The sequence below is a fragment of the Coturnix japonica genome, chromosome 8 (genome assembly GCF_054131305.1).
Source record: "Coturnix japonica strain WE chromosome 8, WE-NBRP24, whole genome shotgun sequence".
Lineage (NCBI taxonomy): Eukaryota > Metazoa > Chordata > Aves > Galliformes > Phasianidae > Coturnix > Coturnix japonica.
In genome coordinates this window covers 28,556,906-28,581,057 of record NC_140670.1, presented here as the reverse complement: position 1 = coordinate 28,581,057, position 24,152 = coordinate 28,556,906, and the positions used below count along the sequence as shown (strand labels likewise).

General features: G+C 40.7%; 2 protein-coding genes and 2 non-coding genes across 4 annotated transcripts in view; 3 read left to right on the top strand and 1 right to left on the bottom strand.

The window, feature by feature from the left end:
• Positions 1-1,435: 1,435 nt before the first annotated feature.
• On the bottom strand, positions 1,436-8,764 carry DENND10 (DENN domain containing 10). The gene is made up of 9 exons (XM_015867412.3): positions 8,714-8,764; positions 8,331-8,527; positions 7,380-7,459; positions 6,890-7,038; positions 6,603-6,714; positions 6,138-6,238; positions 5,222-5,329; positions 4,555-4,649; positions 1,436-3,816 (listed from the first exon to the last, which is right to left on the bottom strand). The coding sequence occupies exons 1-9, from the start codon at positions 8,757-8,759 to the stop codon at positions 3,640-3,642; spliced, it is 1,065 nt and encodes a 354-aa protein (XP_015722898.2). The 5' UTR covers positions 8,760-8,764; the 3' UTR covers positions 1,436-3,639.
• A 710-nt stretch (positions 8,765-9,474) lies between these two features.
• Positions 9,475-24,152, top strand: part of EIF3A (eukaryotic translation initiation factor 3 subunit A) — a 26,503-nt gene continuing 11,825 nt past the window's right edge. The window contains exons 1-12 of the mRNA XM_015867410.3: positions 9,475-9,621; positions 12,959-13,149; positions 13,331-13,467; positions 14,673-14,836; positions 15,919-16,118; positions 17,057-17,265; positions 18,217-18,388; positions 18,642-18,746; positions 19,344-19,442; positions 20,119-20,235; positions 20,841-21,026; positions 23,549-23,896. Of these exons, the coding sequence (XP_015722896.1) occupies positions 9,573-9,621; positions 12,959-13,149; positions 13,331-13,467; positions 14,673-14,836; positions 15,919-16,118; positions 17,057-17,265; positions 18,217-18,388; positions 18,642-18,746; positions 19,344-19,442; positions 20,119-20,235; positions 20,841-21,026; positions 23,549-23,896 (1,977 nt within the window). The 5' untranslated portion in view covers positions 9,475-9,572. The remainder of the gene's footprint in view (positions 9,622-12,958; positions 13,150-13,330; positions 13,468-14,672; positions 14,837-15,918; positions 16,119-17,056; positions 17,266-18,216; positions 18,389-18,641; positions 18,747-19,343; positions 19,443-20,118; positions 20,236-20,840; positions 21,027-23,548; positions 23,897-24,152) is intronic.
• Positions 19,039-19,162, top strand: LOC116653643 (small nucleolar RNA SNORA19). Its single transcript, XR_004307845.2, has one exon. It is a non-coding gene; the product is annotated as a small nucleolar RNA SNORA19 (small nucleolar RNA).
• Positions 19,799-19,931, top strand: LOC116653642 (small nucleolar RNA SNORA19). Its single transcript, XR_004307844.1, has one exon. It is a non-coding gene; the product is annotated as a small nucleolar RNA SNORA19 (small nucleolar RNA).

Sequence of the window (24,152 nt, the reverse complement as noted above, 5' to 3'; positions counted from 1 at the left end):
GAGACAGATCTACCTCCTGCTTTCAGCACTGGCTGCCATCTTAAGTGGCAACATATTAGTAGTGGAGCCAGTTTAAGGTGTGGTAAACTACAGTAGATGGAAGCTTTTAGCTTCAAGTAAAACCTAAGTCTCAGTGCAATATGCTGACTGTTCCCCAACTTGTCATCCTGAAGTTGAGGAACATATAATGAGGCTTCAGTGTCATTTTAAAGTAGCTTCAAATAAATAAGAAGTCAGCCACTCCTGTGTTTAGAAATACTGAGATCAAAGCATTTCCTCTGCTGGAGCCGGTGTCCCTGTGGTTATCCTACAAGCTGTAACATTGCCTTACTGCTTTTCCCTGCAGGCTGTAGTGGAGTAAGGAGACAAGTAGGTAAGGAGGGAATCCTGTGCTGCTCTGTAGCTGCTTTCCTACCAGCAACGCCACATGCTGTGCAGTGCAGCTCAGAAAAGCACTGTAGTACCACAGTTGGAGTCTCCCCAGATTCTACAGACATCCCGTGCTGCTCCTCCCCAGGTTACTCAGCATCACGTTGCCCTCGTTTAGAACATCCCCCTCCAGTACTTGCCTACAGAAGAAATAGGGAAACTGGTTTATCCCAGCAACCCAAACCACAAGGATGACAGCATTAGAAATGACACACATTTCGCCTTGAAGGACTAACTTAATTAGCAAAACTGCAACCAGAAAGATTGGTTGCTAATCCTGCTTCCCTTTGTAAGCTTTTGGCTTCGTTCCCCATCTACCTTTATTTCTGCGAGCATAGCGGAGATCTGGTGAGATTTTACAGCACAGAAACCATGAGGGTAATTGGTAAAGCAGGGAGTACCTTCCCCCCCCTCAGGAAGGAACTGTACTGCAATTTTCCAGCATCAGAAAGCTTTGCTTTCAGCCACATGCTGCCTGTGGGAGGAGCATCTCCCAGCAAGTCAACAGGAACTATCAGTCATCATTTCACACCGATCCAAGAACAGAAAAGATGAGAAGGTCTGAATGAAAACTTCATTTTGCACAGTCTATGCTTCTAGGAGGAGGAAGTAAAGCTGTCATCTGACTGTTCCCAACCAACACCAGCACACCCAGTCTGAGCTGCTGTGCATCCTATGGAGAGGGAAGAGCAGAATAAAGCAGAACTTCTCCCTGACCTTCCAGACTGATGTGTTATTCTAATACGCTCCTGGGAGGAAACAATTATTAAGCAGACAGAAGCAGATGAGGACTGTCCCCTTAAAGTGCTGAAGCTGAGGGAGAAAAGCACTTCTTTTTTCAGTTTAAACAAGACGATCAACAGAAGATGATAAAACTGCTTGCACTTGGAGCAGCAGTGCATTTTCCACCCAAGCAGCTGCCTCATTTCCAACCCCAGTATTGCACAACCCAGAGCTACAGCTTGTGACTACTCAGGAATAAATGCACATAAATTAAAGGCCAGGCTGGTCAGGATTTTTGTTTTTAATAGGCATAAGCATGCTGTGAGTCCAGTTCTTTAAGTGCAAAATCATCGCTCATTTGTGTCACACAAATGTTAGGATACAAGATCTAAAACTGAAACCTTCCTGCCTTTAAAAGAAAGCAGAAAAAAGCATTAAACATTTACTTTGTGTCCGAGCTTCTTGGCTTTTTGTGGTTGTCCCTAACCCCAAAACCACCTTAATGAGGACATCTCCAGGGCTTTCTGTTAAAAAGAAACTGAATTTCTCTGCAGTTACAATGTGGCATTACAGTATCTGACAAAAGTTCAGGTTTTTCTCAGCAGACTTCAACGCAGATCCTGAGAATTTTCAGCCTAATTTTGCAGTTGTGCTGTTCTAACTGTTACAGAAGCCCTGGAATAGAAAGAGCAGTAATGAAGAACGATTAAAAGGAGAAGAATAAACAAAACCAAACCCATCACACCACCTTAATGGCCTAATGGGGAAAAAGCTGCAGAGCACTTAGAGGTAAATGAAGGCAACTTGTTCTTAGATAAAACAAAAGACACCGCTCTCCTGTGTAGGGAATTCAAACCACAGAGTAAGTATTTAAAGTACAATTTTATACCCCTGAAAATAGGGGATTATCCTGAAGCACTTCCATTTACTGACTATAATGGGCAGCCACTTTAAAATGTAAATGCCACATTTCTTACCCACACTAAAACAGATCATAATGTAGCATGATACATAGCAAAAGGCCAACCCTTTTCCAAACCAATATTGCTTGCACATAGTGATGACCTCTAACAATTGCAGAATAGCAAACATCCAATTATTTAACAACATAAATATTGATTACTAAAGTTTTAATCATAAGTATAAAATCTCTAGGTAAAACCACATGCTACAGCCCATCTGTACAAAGGCTAAGGGAAAAAAAAAAAGTTAGTTTTTTGTTATATCAAAGTGCTACTGCAGAGTTTACTTATTTTTGTGGACATTTGTGGAGGAAGACAATGTTGCTTGGCTCAGAGCATTCCCCCTACACAGAATCTCAATTCTTCTCAGAACCCTACAAAGCAGTTTGTTTCAGGCTGCTCCGTGGAAAAACAACAAACAAAACTTGTGGGTAAGAGCTATGCAACCAAGCAAGTAGGTATAGGTATATCTTCATCTTCTATAAACTGTGTTCTAATTTTCACCATTATTTCAAAGGCTTCCATCTACTTTTAGCCCACACCGAGCACCATCAGGCGGTACCCGTGATGCAGCTCAGGCGTTTGAGATTGGTGCTCCAACTGGTTGGGGCTGTTTGACCATTTCGTGCCCATTTGACTTTAATTAATGGGATTTTCTGACAAATGGATCAGGAAGTAACAGCCAGTTATCTTCCCAGCTGAGAGCCCCAACAGCTTCTTAAATGACTTCAGCTGTAAAGCAGCACTTGTCTGTGGCCTCCTAGGAAACCCCAGTAAGTAATAATAATCCTGTCCTCTTTTCCCTCCACCAGAGGCATGAGATGGAGTGAAAGGGGGGAAAACTTGTAAGGCAAGAGTCCAAAAGAGGTGCTTGACTCCCATGTGAGCTTTAAAACACCTCTTCCTTTATATAATAAGGCTACCACATCAGATTTTCCCAAACATCCTTTTTCTATATTTAGACACTTTCAAGTAGAAAGAAGAGAACTTGTCCATTTATTTGGGATTTCCAGGTATCAGGTAGTCCAGAGCAAGAGAAGTGTCTGACAACCTGACATACCTGGAAAGTCCTGAATGAGCACTCAGAACAACTCCATGTTCAGCACATCCCTGTGCAGAGACTGGCACATCCAAAATGCACCAGTTTTACAGCATATGCTGCACCCTGTGTTCCAGACACAAGTCAGAGCTGTCTGTCATTGGGGACATGCAAGACAAATGGCTGCTACAACACCTGGCACAGCCTGGATGCATGAGCCCACACTACATGTATATACACCCAGGTTGTAACGTGAAATGCAAGAACCATACATACAAAGTTATAGTTGGGGAAAGATGACACCAGGAACGTTATCAAATATACCTCTGTATGTTCCAGGTCAAGCTCCAATATTCTGTATTACATCAAGGTAAATATGGCATTTACTCTTACACTTTTAATTTTTCCATACAAAAATCAGGTATTCCTGTTCATATGTCCAAGACAGCTTTTGGGGTTGGTCCATTGTACTGAAGTGCACCAGAATCAGATTTTAAGCATTTGTTCAGCAGCTGCTAAATGAAAAAGAAAATTCTCCGTAGCTGGTGGAAATCGCTTTTGTTTCAGAGCTTCAGAGTTCAGGGTGGGTTTTTCATTGCCATCAGAAACTTCAGTAAATGAGGCTAAAGTAGACAAGATTTCTTTTGTCTTCAGAGAAATATCCTTAAACAGAAAAAATAAAAAAAATCAAGTGACCATAAGTAAGGGATCAGGTATTATACGTTGTTAATGATTATTATAAAAAAATCATAAGGAATAAAGAAAGAAATGAGACAAATAGATGACTTTATAATAAAGGTCCCATTTATTCCATTGCAAATTTGCAGCAACTCTTCTCTGGTGCAATACTGATGAAAGGAGCAGCTGATGGAACACTGCCACTCCACAGATTCCCCTCCCCGGCCAAACTGAGCTCTTTTGACTAAGCTGCCCAGTTCTGAGATGGGCAGTAATCCATTAAATAGAGGAGGAAGCAAAAACAAAAACAAACAAACCCTTAAATAAATAGATGATGCTTTTATAGCTGAGAAACCATACAACAGTAGAAGTCATTCAGAGGTATTGATAGTACAACTGATAATGTATTGAGCAAAATACACACTCTGAAGGATAACACTGCAAGGTTAACTTTACTGGAAGCCTTAGACTCAATAACATTTCTCAAGTTTCTTCAGCAACATGGTTACCGAAGAGACAACTGAAATCAAACAGGTTATCCTTAAAACTCTATGGAGAATAAAAATGCTTTTTTGTAAGAAAGTAAAGGATACAAGACAAGACTCTACATGAGCCCAATTCCCAGTAAACATCTTCCTGCTGCTTCCCCCACCCCTGTCAGATTTTAACTGATAGAAGCAATTTAAGTGAATTTCTTAAAAAAATAAAAATAAAAATATTAACCTTAATGACTTGGCTGTCTGATTTATCTGGATCTTCTGCAGACTGAACAATTAGCTGCCCAATTTCTTTGTGAAGTTTTCCCATTGTCATTGCCTCTAAACAAGAAAAAGAACACATTAATGTAAAAAAGACAATTCCTGGACTATCTAGAAACAGCGAAGCAAAACAAGGAGTCCTCTTCATCCCTGCCATATGAAATCTGTCTGTAAAGGCAGTAACATGAAATGGTGCAGCCATGCTGCCACATCCTAACTGTCCACCCCTAAGGCAGCCCTAAGCAGATACCAAGGAATAGCAAGACAACCAGCACATATAGGCTTTCCTTTCAAATAGTTTCCAATCTCCAAGTATTTCAGGCAGTGTTTTTCTAAAGATTCATGTGATATCTCTGCATTCAGTAATCCTCAGCTAAACATCTCTCCTATGCAATTACTAAACATAAGTGTTTTCAAATCTCAGTTATACATTTGTTGGATGTGAAAGCAAGTCTTTCCAAATTCCAAATTTCTCCAGTATTACAAGGCCTCCAGAAAACAGAAAGACAGGATTTTCCCTATTGTATTTTCAGAATCAGAGTGGCACAAGTATCAAGACTGTTGAGGTTCAGTAATTACTATCAGCGCCAAGATAAACAGACCTCAGATCCAAAACATTAAGAGCAACCAACCTTTTACTACAGGAGAAATGGTGATCTCACTGTCTGCCAAATTCACATACACATCGTAGAGGTCTGGTCTACTGCTCACTTCAGAATCCGTAAATCCAGCAATGTAACCTGGAGAGCAGAGTTTTGTTAACATTATCATTTTAGCCTTGCTTAACAATTAAAAACAACTCCAAGACACAGTGAAAACTCCTAGTACTGCATGTAGTACAGAAATGTTATCAATATGAAACATTAAACTCCTACTTTACTACTTATTTTTTTATTTGCAAGTGAAAAACCCACCAACTTCCTTAAAAGAATATCCACTTGAGCCCCTTTTCACTGAGTCACTATTAGATTATAACTGAGGAGTGAAAACAGAAGGATTTCTTGTTCACTGCACGCCAGCTGAGCAAGCTTGGAACAACTTTTCTCTATGAAAGGCAGTCAGCTGAAACAAGCACTCGTAGTAATGCAGAAGAAATACTGAAGGTGAGTGGTTTTCTTGTTCATTATGCTGCATAGAGAAGCCTTGTATCTGCCACAGTCCATGTCATGCTAACCTTTGCATAAGCAAAGGGCCCCTTCCTGCAGAATAAAAACCTGGAGATTCAGACTTAGGAACTGAAAAGAAGAAAACCCTAAAAATGAAGTTATCAACTGTACGTATAAGTCTGAAAACAAATGGCTAGCTTATCTAAAGGGAATTGCTTCTGTGCAACAGTGGGGCTTTTTAATTCCTCTGATCAGAATGTCAGAATATCCTCAAAGCTTCTTTTCACCTGCATTAGGAATAGGCTGATGGGGATACATCCAGAAACATTAGCATTAGCAGTAAAATATCCACTTTTACCCCAAAGAGCACTGGTGCAAGATATTGCAGCAACAAAGAATGAAATCAGGTTCTATTTGTGATTGATTAATAACTTGTTACTACCTGTGCAGGCTTTTAAGGCTTCCAGTTCCTCTTCATTTAGATGTACATATGAATGAAGAATTGACCAGTCCTGCCGGTGCCACACTAAAGCAGGCAAAGTCCTATGGAAATGAGATCAGTAGTTGACACACAGTAGACTTCTACCTGCACTAAAGTTTCACAACACGAAATGTACCTCATAAGGAAGAACTAACGTGACCAGATCTTATTCAGTACATATATACACTAACTACACAGGCTTCTGCTGTCAGTGCAAGCAGAACTTATCATTCATTACACAATTAAATTTCTTTGTCTTAACTAAGCACACTGGCTAAGGCCCTATGAGGGACATAAGGGGATTTCAATAAATATATTTAATCGTATGCTGATTTTTCTCCCCAAATTCAGGCGCTCTCAATGAAAATTCAAGATTTGTTTGACTTCTAGGAATAGGTGGGAGGGACTGACAAAGTCATACTGTACCTGGTAAATTCCTGGATGGCTTCTATTCTAGGATGGTACACCACGATTCTCTTCTTTAACATCAGAGCTGTGTATAAGATAACCGTTTCCATTCCAAACTGAGATACTATATCTAAAAGAGAATGAGAAAATACATTATAGAAAATATACATATGCTGATGATTTCGTTTAAAGAAGCTGAAGAATGACAATACAGATAACACTAAACACTATTTACTTGAAAAGCACATTAATTGGATTGTAATTTACATTGGACAAAAGAAATCAGAGTTCTGGTGTTAGCTAACCTTTAATGGAACCAGCAAGATAAGCCTTCCGAGCATCAAAGTCTTTGCTGAGGAAGGATCCATTTTCTTCACTTTGGCAGATCCCCTTTGTAAGGACTGCAATGTAACTCTCCATCATTTTCACAGGAGTTCCATACTTCAAGTAGATTCTGTGTGGACAGAAAGAAGCTGGGTGTTTGACTGCAACCGATACCAGCAGCCACAGGAATAAAATGACAGTATAACAAAGAGAATCTATTTGGCAAGAATTCTTATTTTGGTCACTTGGTTGAGGTTCTAGAAAAGAATCTAGGCCTGAAGGTTCTAACACCTACTGCATGAGCTCAAGATAAGCTCAAATCAAGCACAAATCCAGAGTTTATATAATCTGTTTCAGTTTGTAGTACTGAATTTCCAGCAGATTGCAAGACTGAGTGTTAACACTTAATCTTTTGCCTTGGTAAGATCAAAACACATATGCAGCATCAGTAAAGACAGCTTTTATACAGACCTACAGAGTATCCGAGTGAAAGCTGCATATTTCTCTGGGTTGAAGTCTTTGGCTGTCAGAACAATGGAGAAGTGGGTCACCTGGGCAAGGCACACACATAGGAAAAAACAGAGCTTATTTAACAACCCCATAAGAACAGTGATTGTTACATACTGACCACTTTGCAGTATTCAGACAAGATACTTTAATACAAAGGAACCAAGTTACTAACTGCAGAGAAGGCTGAGCTAATGGATTTCTGACCATCAAGTGTGATCTAATAAATATATTATCACTCACTTAATACATGTTGCTTTCTTTTAAATAGCATCTCCTACCGTCTTTGAGACAGAACCAGGTACATTTTTATACTGTTAACCTTCATAGCTGATAGGAACTTGGAGTGAGGAAAGGCAAGTAACGTTCTGCTGTAACCTTCTGTGCGTGTTCAAAGTTACCACATTGTACTGCTACTTTGCAATGTAGGATGAAATACAAAAAGGGAAGAAACGTATCAGACAACTTAAGGATCTTGATAACAGGCAGATAAAGGAGCGAATTCAGCCTGCTGGTCTTTAATGAAGTGGAAAGGAAAGTAACTTAATGTTACTCTAGGTCCCTAAGAACAAGATTTTGGACAATTAGACTGTCTGCAAAACTTTCTTTCGATTAAACAAAAACCGTTGAACTTGAGGTGCAATAACTAGAAATAACAGCATTTATTGTCACATGTATCACTCAGCTTGCAGTCCACGCATCTCAACCTTTCCCAGGAGCAGTCAATAAAACAGCAGGGTAGGATCTGCATGTGTGCACATACAAAACCTCACAGCACATATATACACATGTATATATACACATGTATATGTATATATACACATGTATACACGGCTGTATACAGTCAGACAGCAGAGGAAGCTCTACACAAGTCTTCCTCACGCTGTGCTGAGGATCCCACAGGCCCAGCCCTACCTTTTTCAAGGCTGGGGAGTCTTGAACTTCCACGGTGGTGATGTAGAACCACGTCCTCTTGTACTGGCCGAACACGAAGGTATGGAGCAGTTTACTCTCATCCGTAAGGCAGCATTTCCGCAGCAGCAGAGCCCTCAGCTCGGCCGTCACAGACGGGTAACACCAAACCCACAGAGCATCTCCATTGGTGTCCTTTTCTACAGCGGAAAGACGGGCAAGGTGAGAACACCAAGAAGAGAGATCGCTGCTCAACCACAGCGGCTTTCCTGGATTAAAACCCCACCCCACACATCCATCTCATGCCATGCAGCATCACTCTGGCTGCAGGTCGCTCTGCGTTCCCCATGTCGGAGCTGGCCGCCCCCCATCCTGCCGTTCCTTACCGATCAGCCCCACGCCCAGCAGTAGCTGCGCTTCCAGCCCTGCCATCTTCCGGCCCCTCGCCCCGCTCCTCCCGCCTTCCGCCCGCTCCGCCCCGCCCCGTCGTGCCGCCATTTGCTGCCTGGGCCGCTGGAGCTGCCCGTTCCATCCCTCCGCTTCCTTCCTCATCTCTTGTTCCATTTCCCTCGTCTCTCTAAGACAACTGACGTGACCCGTGGCGTATCATGGCTGACAGCCGCTGTCCCCAAAGAGCCCCGTGATGGCAGCAGCTCACTGAGCGCTTCCTCGGTGATTCATGCTCGTTTGAGAACAAAACCATCGTGTTTTACAGCTCCCTTCAAAAACATGCCCGACCCAAAACTGCCTGCAGGGCTACGGGGAACTTTGGAGACGTGTAACATGAGTTTAACACGAGTTTTCTACACTCGTGGCTGGATGTAGCTCAGAACACAGAGGAGACATCTGCTCACAGCCGACAGTCCTCCCCATCCATGGAGGTGTTTAAGACCAGGTTGGACGGGGCCCTGGGCAACCTGATCTAGTAAATGTGTATGTTTGGTGGCCCTGCTATGCAGGGGGGTTGGAACTACATGATCCTTGAGGTCCCTTCCAACCCGGGTCATTCTGTCATTCTGTGACAGCACTCATCCCATTGCTCTCCATCCCATTACTCTCCATTCCATCTCCGCCCCTCACCCCCATCCCCTCAGTCCCCACCCTCCCTCATTGACATCCTCTTCCTGCGACGTCACTGCTCTCCGTTGTGTCCCTCCCTTTCCGGCCTCGCGGCTGCCGCCTGAGCTCGGAGCGTGCTGCCGCCGCCGCCGCCGCCCTGCGAGGAGAGCCGAGGCCGCCGCCATCATGCCGGTGTACTTCCAGCGGCCCGAGAACGCCCTGAAGCGGGCGAACGGTCAGTGCGGGCCGCCGCCCACATCCACCGCGGCTTCGCCCTCGCGGCCCTGAACGCGCCGCCGCTCACTCCAGGCCTCAGACCTCGGGCCCTCCGCCGGTGCGAGGCCTCGGCCTGCACCGCCCGGCGCCGAGCAGAGGCCGCCCGGGAGCGTTGAGGCGCCGCTGGGCCGCGAGGAGCTGGGCCCGGCCTGCAGCCGCATGGCGCCGGGCGGAGAGAGGAGAGGAGAGGGCCCGGCTCCGCCTACAGGCGCCGGCGGGGCCCCCGCGGGTGGAGGCGCAGGGCAGGCCCCGCGCGGAGGAGGGCGGCGTTGCGGTGGGGCCTGCGGGAGGCGACGGGTCGGGCTGCGGCTCCGCTCTGTGCACAGCACACAGCCCCGGCATCATCCTCTGCTGGGGAATCAGAAGCCGGGCTGGGCATCAGCTGGCTTCTTTCAGGCTAAATATATGGCTTTGGCACTTTTGTTAATAGCGTCCTATTTTAAGCACCTAGCAAGATGATTTGTACCATTCATTGCGCACTCAGACATCCAGAAATTACAGCTGATGTACGGGTCTGGAAATGACAGCTGAATGGAGGGGGGGTGGTCTGGATTGCATGTGATTCAGTGACTTTATATCTTGAGATCCAAGGAATGTGGAATAAATACTGAATCTCCTTGAGATTTCTAATCTGAAATTCATTCTATAATGATTTTGATAAATGTAAAGTATACAAGAAGAATATCAGATCCACTGTTTCCTAAGGCAGAGCTGAATTTTAGCGGTTTTCTTACTGGGAAAGATGTATGCTAGCACGCTGACTTTCATTCAGAATCCAGGGGCAGATGAAGTTCTTAGATCAGCTGACCATTTCTTTCTGCTTTCCTGCTATTGAAGGGCAGTGTTATATTCATATCTCTCGTATTGCTGTAAGCCTCCAGAGTCCTAATGAATTGAAGGAATGGGGTATAAGGACTGGAAACGAAGGAAGTGTTTTGTAGACAAACACTGACAATCCTGAGCCTTTGTAGTCTGAAGGGGAAGCACAACAAGTCTTTTGTAACTACGTCCAAGTAAAATAAAGGGAGAGAAGTCATATAAGGTATATTTTTCAATCACGAGAAACAGTTCTATGTTGAACTGATGTTTCAAATTGGAACACTCGGTACCATTTCCAGTTTTATTATTTTATCCATAAAGCTGAAGTGACCATGTGCTTTATGCCTCGGCTTCCCCATGACCTCACTGTACGTATAAGTAGGAAGTGCTTGAGAGGTTACAGATACATGGATGTGGAGGAAAGGCTCTTTTGTTACAAAGGAGATCAAAGCCATCCCTTGGCTGTTAATATCTGGTGCAGTGTAGTCAGAGATGTAACTCAGCTTGGAGTTGTGTTATTGGTTGTGTTGAGCCTGCGCTCTGCTGGAGGTGCTGGATAATGAAGGTCGTCTTTTCAGCTTCTTGAATAATTGACTTATTTCAGTTGGAAACCTCAGCTTAATGCCGGGTTTTGGGCTGACATTGATGTAGTTGTAAAGGTGGTTCCTGTCTGCTTTGAGCTTCAGTTGCTGTTTTAGATACCTTTTAGCATTTTTAGTGCTATAATGTAAAAACCAGAAATAATACCAGTCCCACTGCTATCCTGGGCTGGTGCTTTTACATCTGGTCTGTCATAATTGTTTCCATAACTTACTATTTCTGCCATAAGACACAGAGGCATGGTCTGCATTTGACTTTTCTGCTTCCCTTTGTTTGTGCTTTTACTACAGCGTATGTTAAATTAGCCTTAATTATTTGATGCTTTGGCAAGAACTCTGCTTGGCCAGGGTTAATTAAAAGTCTCAAAACAATACAAATTCACTTTGTGCTTTGTCCAGTTAGTTATCCACCACTGAGAGCTGTGGTGCTTGAGATGGCCGGGTGCTGCTGCAAGATTAAACTTGCCTTTCAGGTTCATTTTCATAAATAGAAAATAATGAAGCTGAGCAGTAAGTGCCTAAAAGCAGCACTGAGGTAGAATAGCACTATAAATTATAGGAGGGAGGGTGGCTTTTCTGGAATTCCCTCAGTGAGTTTAAGTCACTGTCACATTTTAACCTTATTTGTCTTTAAGAGCAGACCCTATCTTTTTCCTCTAGAGGACCTTGGCCATAGTATGGAAACCTGTTATTTACATAAGCTGGGCCCCAAGTGCATGGCATTGTGGTCCTTAGATTAAAATGTCACCGCTGTTTTTGAAATACAATTTTTACTCATATTTTATTTCAGTTCTGACATTCTAGACCTTGGGACACTGGTTACAATAGTCAATTTCTTGTGTGTGTGTGTGTGTGTGTGTGTGTGTGTGTGTGTGTGTGAGGTATGATGAGGATTGCCCCAAATGCTCCTTCCACTCTGAATCTCATGTCTGTTTGCTGAGGTACCTTGAGCAGGTTCCTATTTTTATTCATTCTGTCGTTATTTCTTTAGCAGTGCAGTCATTTCCAAAATACTTTAATGGAAAGTGCTAATTCCATCCTCCTTCCATTAGAATAAACCTTTCCTTTTAGTTGTACTCAGCATTATTTCCTTTGCCATTTTTCCCCCTTCCACTTTTCTCCCCCCCATTCTCTCTTTAATCCCATTTGCTTCCCAACCTCAGCATTCTTTTGTCTTGCTTTTCTGTGGCTAAGAATGCCTTTAAGTGTAGGGCCTGTGCTTATGTTGGTAGGTGGCTGTTCCGCTTCAGTATTTGCTTGTGGGTGGTTTGCTTTATTTTGTACTGAGAAGGACATGTGGATGTATCATAAAATCACAGGCTGACTTGGTTTGGAAGTGATCTCAAAGCCCACCCATTGCCAACCCCTTGCTGTGTGCAGGGGCACCTCCAACCTGCTCAGGCTGCCCAGTACCCCATCCAGTCTGGCCTTGGGCACCTCTGGAAATGGGGCATCCACACTTCTTTAAAGAGAAAGGCAACTTTTCAGAGTAACTTCTTTAATTCTTTGGTTTGAGGAGAGGGGTTTTTGGTTGTTGTTTTTTTTTATTTAAGTCAGATTCATTGAACAGTTTGCATCTTGTTGAATGATGCTGTTAGGCTTTGTACTACGCTTATGAAGTGCCTGGCCATGCCTTGATGAATGGAGAGACTCCTCTGCTATCTTGAAATATGTATGCTAATAGCGAGGTCTTTGTTTGCTAGGTGTAGAGCTGCCACCACAGTTACATCTGCCAATGTTTTTGGTATGGCAGCATAAATCAGACCATCAATGGAATTTGATTAGAGCTGATTAAATTCTAAAAGCTTACAGTACCAATTCATAAAAACATACATCTTCAGGCTTGCAATTCTTCTACTAATTACATTTTCCTTTCAGAATTCCTTGAGGTTGGCAAAAAGCAGCCTGCCCTCGATGTTCTCTATGATGTTATGAAAAGTAAGAAACACCGAACATGGCAGAAAATCCACGAGCCGATTATGCTGAAGTACCTGGAACTCTGTGTGGATCTCCGCAAGAGTCATCTGGCAAAAGAAGGGTTGTACCAGTACAAGAATATTTGCCAGCAGGTATGGCTTCTGAATCTATTATTTGCATAGCATCTGTCAGCTGTTGTGATCTAAAAGTGATATCAGTCTTGAATTAGAATTCACCTCTGTTTTAGATGTTTCTGCTTTTGTAGCATTTACTTTTTAGATATTTGCTGCCTGTCTCTGGGAGAAACATCTTCATGTTCTGCCTTTGATACAGGTGAACATCAAATCTTTAGAGGATGTTGTTCGGGCCTATTTAAAGTTAGCTGAAGAAAAAACAGAAGCAGCTAAGGAAGAATCCCAGCAGATGGTATTGGACATAGAAGACTTAGATAATATTCAAACTCCAGAAAGGTAGGAGGCCTGCCTTTACAGTATAAGCCTTCATAGGAAAGTGTCCTTACTTTCATGCTTGTTAGGAATGAAGTAAAGAGTAAAAATGGAAGCTGACAGGGGGACTAAAGAAGACAACTCACCATGATTCCAAGTCAGAAGTACCTGTAAAGGAAATGCAGACTGGATGTTGTACTTAAAATGATACATAATGGGTGCTATATTGATGGATTACATAGAAGATGTCTGGTGACACAACTGTAAATTACCATGGATATGAAAGATATAAAGGAAAAGATTGTATTTGTAATTTCAATTTTATGAGCTGATGGATGATTCTGAGGGTGAGCCATAGAAATATCTGGTCGCTGGAGATAGAAAGAAGGGAATAGCTAAAGGAGAAGACATAGAGCTGAAGAGCAGTAAGGTGTTCTGCTGATTGAACAGTGGGAAATGACAGGGTACTTCGAATAACAAGGTGCACTTATGTGCAATGAGATACTTCTGTGAGTATCTTTGACAGTGTGTTGGTAGGTAAATTCTGAGTAAAAGCACAGCGTGTCTGGGTTGGAAAGGTATGCTTTACTGACATCCAGTTTGCTGACAAAATTGAAAATGGTGAAAAGTGAACTGAATTGAGGCTACAGATAATAGGTAGAGAAAGGATATTTTGAACTTGTTTGTTTCTGTAGGTGACATGATAGCAGTCTTCTCTGGAGAAAATAGAAATTGTAAGGCACACATTTCTTCTGTGTCATATGTCAACAACAAGTAAGCTCTCTCTGGCAGCATTGCTGCTTGCTAAAAAGAACGTCTCAGCAAGCGGAAAAGTATCTGAGCAGCCCGTGATATTTGAGGCTGACAGAAGGACAAGTGCAGTGCTGCCTCATAAAGCAGGGGAGGTGAAAATCCTGGAATTAGTTTCCTTTTGCTTACTTGTGTGAAGGATGCCACCTCCAGAAGTCTTTTACTCATGGAGCTTGTATGTGTCTCTCAAAATACAAAACAGAACATCAAGAAAGGGTATTCTGTCCTTTAAAGGAGGAGTCTGAGAGACTAGTTTGTAATTAAGCAGCAGTTAATGGTCAGTGGCAAGTAGCTGTTTGGATTCTTATTGTCTGATCATAGATCTTGATAAAAAATATGTGGGAACTGTGAGGAATAAAACCTTTTGTCTTTTTCCTTTTATTATCCTCTCTTCCATTCCCCTTGCCCCACAATTGTAGTGTTCTTCTGAGTGCTGTAAGTGGAGAAGACACACAGGATCGTACTGACCGCCTGCTTTTGACACCATGGGTTAAATTTCTGTGGGAATCCTATAGGCAGTGTTTGGATCTTCTCCGTAATAATTCTAGAGTGGAACGCCTGTACCATGATATCGCACAGCAAGGTAGGTTGGGGAAGTGGAAACTAACGAGACTGAGCACTCCTGTGGTACATGGTGTAAAACTAGAAAATGAGAGGTTATTCCTCTCTTCCTTTTGCATCAGAGTTGAAAACGTTGCCTTCTTGAGCTTACATATGCATATGCTCCTCTTAAAATTATAGAGCTTGTTAAATGTGGATGTTTCTGGACACTAATCTTTGCTTGTATAAGAATACGCAAGGAAAAATTTATTTGGACATACTGAGTATTACTGGTGCTGTGTCTTTTTCTAACTTAAAAGATTAGTTACATCTTCACTTTTTTTTTATCCAGAATGATGAATGTCTTCCATTAATGTAAGATACTACATGTAAGGCTATTGTAAAAATATGATATGCTATCAGTTTTCATGCAGAAGTAACCTAGTAAAATGCTGTCCAGAACATGATAAGAAGCAGTTTAGTCTGATACTTCAGGATGTTATTCTGCAAGAAAGAATAATTTCCAAGAGTGGATAATTTTGTGTTAGTCTTATTTTCTTAGAAAGTGAAAAATGAGTGCAAAACATTCTATATGTAAATTGGGACTCTTATGCTTTAAGAAAGAGGCTACTGGGTTTTTAGCTGTGCATTCAGGCTCAGTTTTGACAAGAACTGGAGGATCAGAGACAATTTTTCCTGTTATCTCCAGCTTTTTGAAAGCTTCATTTAACTTTACCATTTCAGATGCCTTGAATTTTTTCCTATGTTTTACAGAGGCAGAGCTTTAATTCATGCCATTCACAGAGTTTATTTGCACTTGGTTCAAAATAAAAACTAGAATCTCTCCTTAAATTACAATGTTCTAGAGAGATTAGAATTATTCCTCTTGCACTTTGAGCTTGATTATGCAGAAGCATCTTATTTTTTTTTGAGGTCAAACTTGCAGTGCTCTGCATTGGCTGTTATTCATTATGTGTGGCACAGAGATTATATCGTGTTCGATATGTCTGTGGACTGTAAATGAAGATTCTTTAAATGCATCACTGTATGTATTTGGAACCCATTTAGGACCACAACTAAATCACCATCAGCTGACATTCTTATTTCTGTTCTTCATTTGTGCAGCTTTTAAATTCTGCCTGCAGTACACGCGCAAGGCAGAGTTCCGTAAACTCTGCGATAACCTGAGAATGCATTTGGGGCAGATCCAGCGTCATCATAACCAAAGCACAGCAATCAACCTCAACAATCCTGACAGCCAGTCAATGCACCTGGAGACCAGGCTTGTGCAGCTTGACAGTGCTATTAGCATGGAGCTGTGGCAGGTATGCAGCCAGTTTCCTGTAATCACACTGTAGTCTTCTGTCTTTCCACATGTGTACTGAATGCTTTATCTGATGGTCCTGGAATTGCCTGTTTTTGCATAGCATTTCAAACCAAGCTTACACTGGCAGTAGTTAATGCTGGTGAAATGGTTGGAGTTGCTTAGAGTTGTGAAAGTGAGAAGTAGACTGACGTCTTCATCTCTTACGTGTTGCATTCTTGTGAGCTACATCACTGGGAAGTGGTTGGTAAATGTGGCTGGGGCCTCAGAGCTTCCTGACTGAAGTCTGTTAATATCTGGCCAGTGAGGGCACTTTCAAGGCCTGTCATTCAAAGCGGTGCTTTGCATTTGGAATCTTTGTAATGTTAAATTTCTTAAAGAGTTGGAGCTGTTATATCTCTGAATTTGGAGACTGCTCTTTTATGCTGATTCCTTTTAGGTATGGAAGTAACTATACATAAGGTATTTCCAGGAGTATGTGTTTGTATATATATCTTTATATAGATTTCTTAATTTTAGGAAAGCTCTACCTATTTTAATGACAAACATGATTCTTATGAAAAAAGGTAAAAAGAGTAAATAATCAAATTGATAGAATGGTGAAAACAGGAGCATTGTTCAGTTTTTTCCCTTGATTTGTAGATTAAAAATTGGAATAAATAAATAACTCAAAATTAAATGGCCTTTATTTACCAGATTCTAGCAGATAGAGTTAGTGGATTTGTAGGATGTCCAAATAATTTCTTTACTGAGAAAAAATATTTAATTACATCTGACTGTCAAATTTGGAGATCATTGATGCCAGTGGGGTTAAATATACTGTAGTCTTATAGCCATCAGTGATTGTTTATTTCTTCCCTTGTCTTTGTGTGTGTGTGGGGGGGGGGGGGGTGTTGGAGGTTGGGAAAAACTTCTAAAAGTATTGTATTTCTTTTTCAGGAAGCTTTCAAAGCAGTGGAGGATATTCACGGGCTTTTTGCGCTGTCTAAGAAACCACCCAAACCACAGCTGATGGCAAATTACTATCACAAAGTTTCCACTGTCTTCTGGAAATCAGGAAATGCTCTTTTTCATGCATCTACACTTCACCGACTTTATCACTTGTCGAGAGAAATGCGAAAGAATCTCACACAAGAGGAGATGCAGAGGTGGGGAGAGATATTTAATGTGATCTTACATTCTATTTTTAGCTTCAGATGTTCAAAAATAAACTAAATTGTACCCCAAAAGAAGGAGTTGGCAAGCATTGCCATGAGCCGCTTTGCTTAAAGTGGTCAGTTCTATCTGTTGACCCAAAGGAAGCCTAGAGAAAGGATATTGTACAAAGCTACAGTAAAGTAAGTAATGCGAACATCAGGATCACCTTATTTATACTTCCTTCTTTGTTACTGACTGGGAATCTAAACTGAGAAGTATCTGATCTTTGCTTTCATTTTATGTTCTTTGTGGTGATACTTTACTTCAGAAGATTTCCTTACTGCCAGCATGAACTTCTCCTTGGTATATGCAAGTGTGAATGGCCAAACAATAATTAATTCTTTGCTGATAATATAATATCTGGCCGGGGTTTTGAGGCATGTGGAATGACTGGCTGCATAAGACTCTGAAGCTCATTTACAGACCTATATAGACAGTGGTAATAAATACTGTATGGATTCTTATATTCCTGCATATCTGGGTACTGAGGTCAAATTAAAATATTTAGTGTTACTTGTATTTAACATCAAAAGGTATATAAATGTTAAAAGTCATGGCAATCAGAATTACTTCTATGGATTCAGAGTAAAATAAGATAGAAAATGTGCTGCTTTCTGCTATTTTCAGATTGTTTATTTATTCTCTGTATGTGTGTGTATATATGTATATACCCACATGTACACACAATGAAAAGGTGTTATCAGAGTCTTTCCTCTGATTACTGAAGAGCATTGCATGCTGTATCCTTACTAGCACAGCTGTTGTCTTTTCTGTCATTACTGGTATTTTTTATAGTTTGACATTGGGAATACTACTCGTCCCTATTTTTGGATTGGCGTGTATATCAAAATGAAATAGTGTTATCTGTCAGTTCATCCCTTGTGGTTGTGCTTTGTCAACAGGATGTCTACTCGAGTCCTTTTGGCCACACTCTCAATTCCTATTACTCCTGAGAGAACTGATATTGCTCGCCTCCTGGATATGGATGGCATCATTGTTGAAAAACAGCGACGTCTGGCAACTCTGTTGGGTCTGCAGGCCCCTCCTACACGTGGTAGTCTAATTAATGATATGGTATGTCATTGTGCTTGTATAAGGAGCTCTTAATCTCTCAAGTCCTCTTTTTGATCTGTTTTCATCCCAGAAGTGCTGCACTTAGTTAAGGGATGACAGTTTCAAAATTAAAACATTTTTATGATTAGTTGTGTTACTGATGGCATAGTGTTAACATTTCAGGTTCACACTCTGGGAGTGTAAAATGCTTAGAGCATTATTATTTGTTAATATTGTATTTATGTTGAGATATTTTGGTTATTGTTCATTGTAGGTGCGGTTCAACGTAGTACAGTATGTTGTTCCAGAAGTAAAGGAACTCTACAATTGGCTTGAAGTTGACTTTCACCCACTCAAGTTATGTAGCCGTGTCAGCAAGGTAGGTTTTGTATTTTCTTCCAGATACTGGAAAAAGTGCATACACATCTGTAGGGTGCTCTGTAAAGATGCTCTTTTGGGAATGTTTTGGAAGGTCTTGTGGATGGAAATGATGCTGAGTTTAACTTGGTTTAAAAATGAAGGAATGAGAAAATGCATGCCTGCCTGCAGGTGGACCATGGGAGGTGGAAAAAAATACCATAATCTGTTTTTACTATTAAAATGTCATGTGCTGGAACATAGAATTGTGTGAGATCTCTTTAACTGTGTTGATGCAAATTCTGCAGTGAAAGAAGCACATCACAATCTTTTTCTTTAATAGTGGGAACAAAGATATTTGAAGTGCTAAAAAGAACTTGAAGGTAAATTAGCAGTGTGGTTAATGTTACCAGTGCTGTCAGTCACCTTCATACAGAAACTGTTAGCTATCATAAAAATGTTCTGACCAGAAGACTGACCTCAGTAAAACAAAGTATCTGGACAGAAGTGCTATTCTTTCATGAGATGTCAAACAAAAGTATTTCAGGGTCATGCTTAGTACTTTAATGTTGAAGATTTAAGGGTTGATGCAGGTAAAGTAACTTCAGAATTTTGATAGGTTCTGAACTGGGTGAAAGACCAAGCTGAAAAGGAACCTGAACTGCAGCTGTATGTTCCTCACCTGCAGAACAATACCATTCTTCGCCTTTTGCAGCAGGTATGAATAAGGAGAACGTGTGTTTGTTAGTGGATGCATGTTAGAAAATGCTTTGGAAGAGCACCAACCTGGAAGTTATGCTGAAGTAATTTTTTTTCTATTAACTAGAAGACCATTATGATATTGGAATACTTTTTCCAGTTTGTAACTCATATCTGCAAGTTTGTAAATCATTTAGGTACTGCCAGATTAGTTGTACTTAATGGTGGTTGAATACAGTGGTGCAATTTTTGCCTGGATTTTCTTTGTGAGGAGTCTGTGAAGTTTTATTTAAGGTAATTCATTGTGTCTTAAAATCTTATGGGATAACATTTGGATTTTGGGTTGTTTTTCTTTTTTCATAAATGTTTTATAAAACGCACATTTCATTGACCTGCTTTCCTTGCAAGTGATGAGCAGTGTTATTTCTGATGTGCTAAAGAAATATCTGAAGGCTAATTAGCAGCTTAGCTGTATGTAGTTATTGCTGCCAGTCTCCTTCATACAAAAAAGCCATTTAATAATGACATTTATTCTTAGCTTACATTTGGATTCTGTACAGAAATAAAATCCTGAAAGAGTTTGCAATCATATTAATATGCATACTTTAATTTATTGATGATTTAAGAGGTTAGCTGCTTTTATTTCTATCTCTTTTTAATGAGGAAAAATACCTAATGTTTGTTTTCATGTAAAGGTGGCCCAGATTTATCAAAGCATTGAATTTTCTCGCCTGGCTACACTGGTTCCTTTTGTTGATGCTTTCCAGCTGGAACGGAGCATTGTAGATGCAGCCAGACATTGTGACTTACAAGTAAGTGCTGTCAGAAGACACTGTGAAATGATGTATGAATTTGTGGGTATTACATTGGGTGAAAAGAAGCTGGTGGGCATTGAACACAAGGAAGGTAGTTGGTTCTGTTAGATGGAGATAAACTGGAATGAAAATGCAAGTGGCAACATTAAAAACTGACAGTTCTACTTGAAGATTGCCCTGTTGGTCAGGTTGTCTATATTGAATGGATGACAACCTGCAATTAAATGTTTTAAATTGGTAAAGAGATGCCAGTAGTTTCTTGTTCAGGTAGTCCATTTGGGTTTTATCTTAAGCAAATTCATTCCATATAACAGCACATCAGCAGACAGATGAATTGAAACTGTCTTGTTTCAAGAGATTCTTATTTCCTGTTTTACCACAGTGAAGAAAGAGAAAATCTTTGAAAGATCAGCATCTTACAGTGACTGTTTTTAAATAGAACATGGAAATAAAGCAAAATTCTATCCAGTGCTCTTTCTCTTCTTTTTAATTCTTACTTAGAGCTCTTGTTGACTTGCGTTGGCCTTGAACACAGCAACACAGAAATCATTTAAGAGCAATTAATAATACAATCCTCTCCGCCCTTTTTTTGTTTTGCAAAGGTTCGCCTTGACCATACTACCCGGACACTGAGTTTTGGCTCAGATTTGAACTATAGTACCAGAGAAGATGCTCCTCTGGGCCCTCAGCTACAAAGCATGCCTTCCGAGCAAATTAGAAATCAGTTGACTGCTATGTCCTCAGCTCTGGCCAAGGCTCTTGCAGTCATTAAGCCCCCTCACTTACTGGTAAGTAATCCTACATTTGACAAATCCTAACGTGATTGCACTCACGCAACCCTGTGTTACTTCTTGCTTGTCTGATAAACTTCTCTTTCCAGTGAGCTGCTTTCAGTATCATACTAGGAGTGCTCTTGTCCCTTTTCCTCAGAAACAGTGTATTGAGGTGCTGGTATACACAAATGAATGGTAATGATAAGACAGCTGTTAATGACAGAGTATCCGTCTGTTACATTCTAACCTGTTCTAATAGCTCTGCAGCTTTTGGTTTGGCAAAATGAATTCATTTGAGTTTGTGATATTGTACTTGAATATCACACCAAGAAGTTGCTGAGCTATTTGATGGTTAATGTGGCACTGCAGAGATCCGAGGAGACTGAGCTGGTGCTTTGGTGTATTATTGTGTATTTTGGTGCATCTTCAGATATGTCTTGCTCCGTTTTTCAGTGTTGCAATGCTCTCTGATACAGCTTGTCAGTGATAATGAGCTCCATTTATATTCCTGTACTTTAAGTAGAAACTTTGTATTTTGTAGCAGCTTATATTTTAATTAATGCTTTCTGAAGTTAGATGTCTTTTTTTTCTTTTTCAGACTTATTTTTCTTATTCAAGTGTATTTGTGCTTGTGAAGAAGAACAGATTATTCCTAAAAGCACCCAGCTAGCCATTATAACAAAAATAATGTCAAGGTGTATGCAAAAGGCCTGCGTTTAAATGACTGATTTTGTGTATATCAAGTTTAGTATATACCATATAGTAATTTAGCCATAAATGAGTCCACAGAGCTAAGACTTGTTTAAAATTTTGCATGCATTTTTGAAAATGCGAGAGCCTGCTTTCTTTATTCTTTCTGGCAAAAGTGTTGTGAAGAACCTGCAATGTGGCTTCCTAGTGGAATCTAAAAGCACGAACAAAAGATCCCACAACTGAAGAACTGACTTGTCTTTGTCTCTCTCTGGGACTGCTGGCTTCAAGGTCAGACTCACTGATGAGCTCACATTTCAGGTTCTCCAGAGCCCTGTAGGAGCAAGGTGTAAATCACACTGTGGGATTTCCAGCATGCTTTGATTGTGGCAAGTTTAAAACTTCACTTCTTTTAAAAGTGGTAATTTTTTTTGTGTGCTGTGTGTTCAAAGAAGAAAGATTTTTGAAGACAATGTGTAGAGCTTTTCCATATTGAGAAGAAAGACTGAGGGTGAGGTGTTCATGCTAAATGCTTTATCCAAATTGGAAATAAGTTACATTCCTAAAATAGCTGCACAAAGTAGGACTGTACCATGATACTTAAAACTAGCTTACTTGTGTTAGCTTGGACATACAGTAACTATTTAATAGTGCTTATTTCCATGTAAGTTTTCCCATAGGAAAGGATTTATTCAGATAAGTTGTTGGTTTAAAGGAAAAAATAGGCTTTCTTTGTACATTTCCTGATGGAAATGACAGGTAGTCTTCTACTTGATGTTAGTATAATTGTCTGAATAAGACATAAATACTAGCAATTATGTGTGTAAACTTTTAATATTGACCTTTGGGATTAGAGAAGCTGTGGAACAAATTAATATCCTTCTTTTTTTCTTTGCTATCCACATAAAATCCTCTCCCTCTTTTAAGTGTTTAGAAAGATACAATTTATTTTCAACTTTATTACAAAACCTCAAGTTTTTCATTGTTGCATTTCTGGCACCCAGTCTGTTTTTAAGTGCAACAAAGTGTGGATGTTCGAATGTTTTTGTTTAATGCTCTGAAAGTGGCAGATAGCTAAAAATACCTCAGAGCTAGCTCACATTTCATGAGCAGCATGACTGAGTGCTTGCTGTGTGTCATTAGGCCTCAGTCCTTGGCTGCTTCCTGGAGTGATTAAAATGGGCAGCTCCCTCAGCTGGCACAGCCGTACCTCTTCATGTGTAGAGTGTGCATCTCTACAAAGAGCCATATAAATACTCTGGAGGAGAGTTTATGGGAGGTGGCCAGGAGGATGCTTGAAGAACAGTCTACATGCAGTTGAGTGCTGCTTATAATTTAATCAAAATGATTTGATTCAAATTTTTTTTTCCTAATCTCCTAAGACAGCACTTTGTGTCAATTTTGGTACTTAATCTCTTGTGCTTGAATGTTTATAAAAAGCCCTCAATGTGAAAAACAAGGGAGCTTTGCTGAAATACAGTACATGTGGCGCTGTCCTTGCTAATGTATGTAGAGAGAAACAAGATTGGTTCCCTAAATAAGTCCCGGGTATAGACTCCTAATTATTACTAGTGTCTGTGTGCAGTATTTTTGGATGTGCTGCAGAATATTGTTTGATATAAGCATCTTTCAGCTCCATTTGCACACGGTTCTATTGAATTGACACTGCCTTGTATGCCATGTAGATAGTGTGATTAGATTTAGCATTACAGTTGTATTTCCATCCGTCTGGCAAATTAGGGGAGTAAAACTAGTTCTGAGATTTCTTTGAGAAGCATTTGCTATGCTTTCTGCCTTTTTGAAGAGATGCTACATACATCATTGTCTTATTCTTCATTTACATCCAGCAAGAGAAGGAAGAACAGCATCAGCTAGCAGTCACTGCCTTCTTAAAGAATTCGAGGAAGGAACATCAGCGTATTCTTGCACGCCGCCAAACTATAGAAGAAAGAAAAGAGCGCCTTGAAAGCCTGAACATTCAGCGTGAAAAAGAAGAACTGGAGCAGCGTGAAGCAGAGCTCCAGAAAGTCCGTAAGGCTGAGGAAGAGAGGCTGCGCCAGGAGGCAAAGGAAAGAGAAAAGGAACGTATCCTGCAGGAACATGAACAAATCAAAAAGAAGACTGTTCGTGAGCGCCTGGAGCAGATTAAGAAGACTGAACTGGGAGCCAAAGCATTTAAAGATATTGATATTGAGGTAGAAAGCTTGTTATTGAAGCACTGAGGAATGTTTTGTGCTTTTAAATTTATACTGATAGGCTACCTTAATTTCTTGTTCTTTTTTTTGTATTCTGACTGGTCTTATAAACAGTCTCTTAGAATGGAGACTGCCAGTTTAGCACTTAAATATTAATTTGCTCAACAGTGTAAGGAAACCTGAAGACTGAACTTGGATAGGATCTGTTTTACATGGAGTAAAATCCAGCTGTTATTTAAAGCCCATTGTTTCTCAG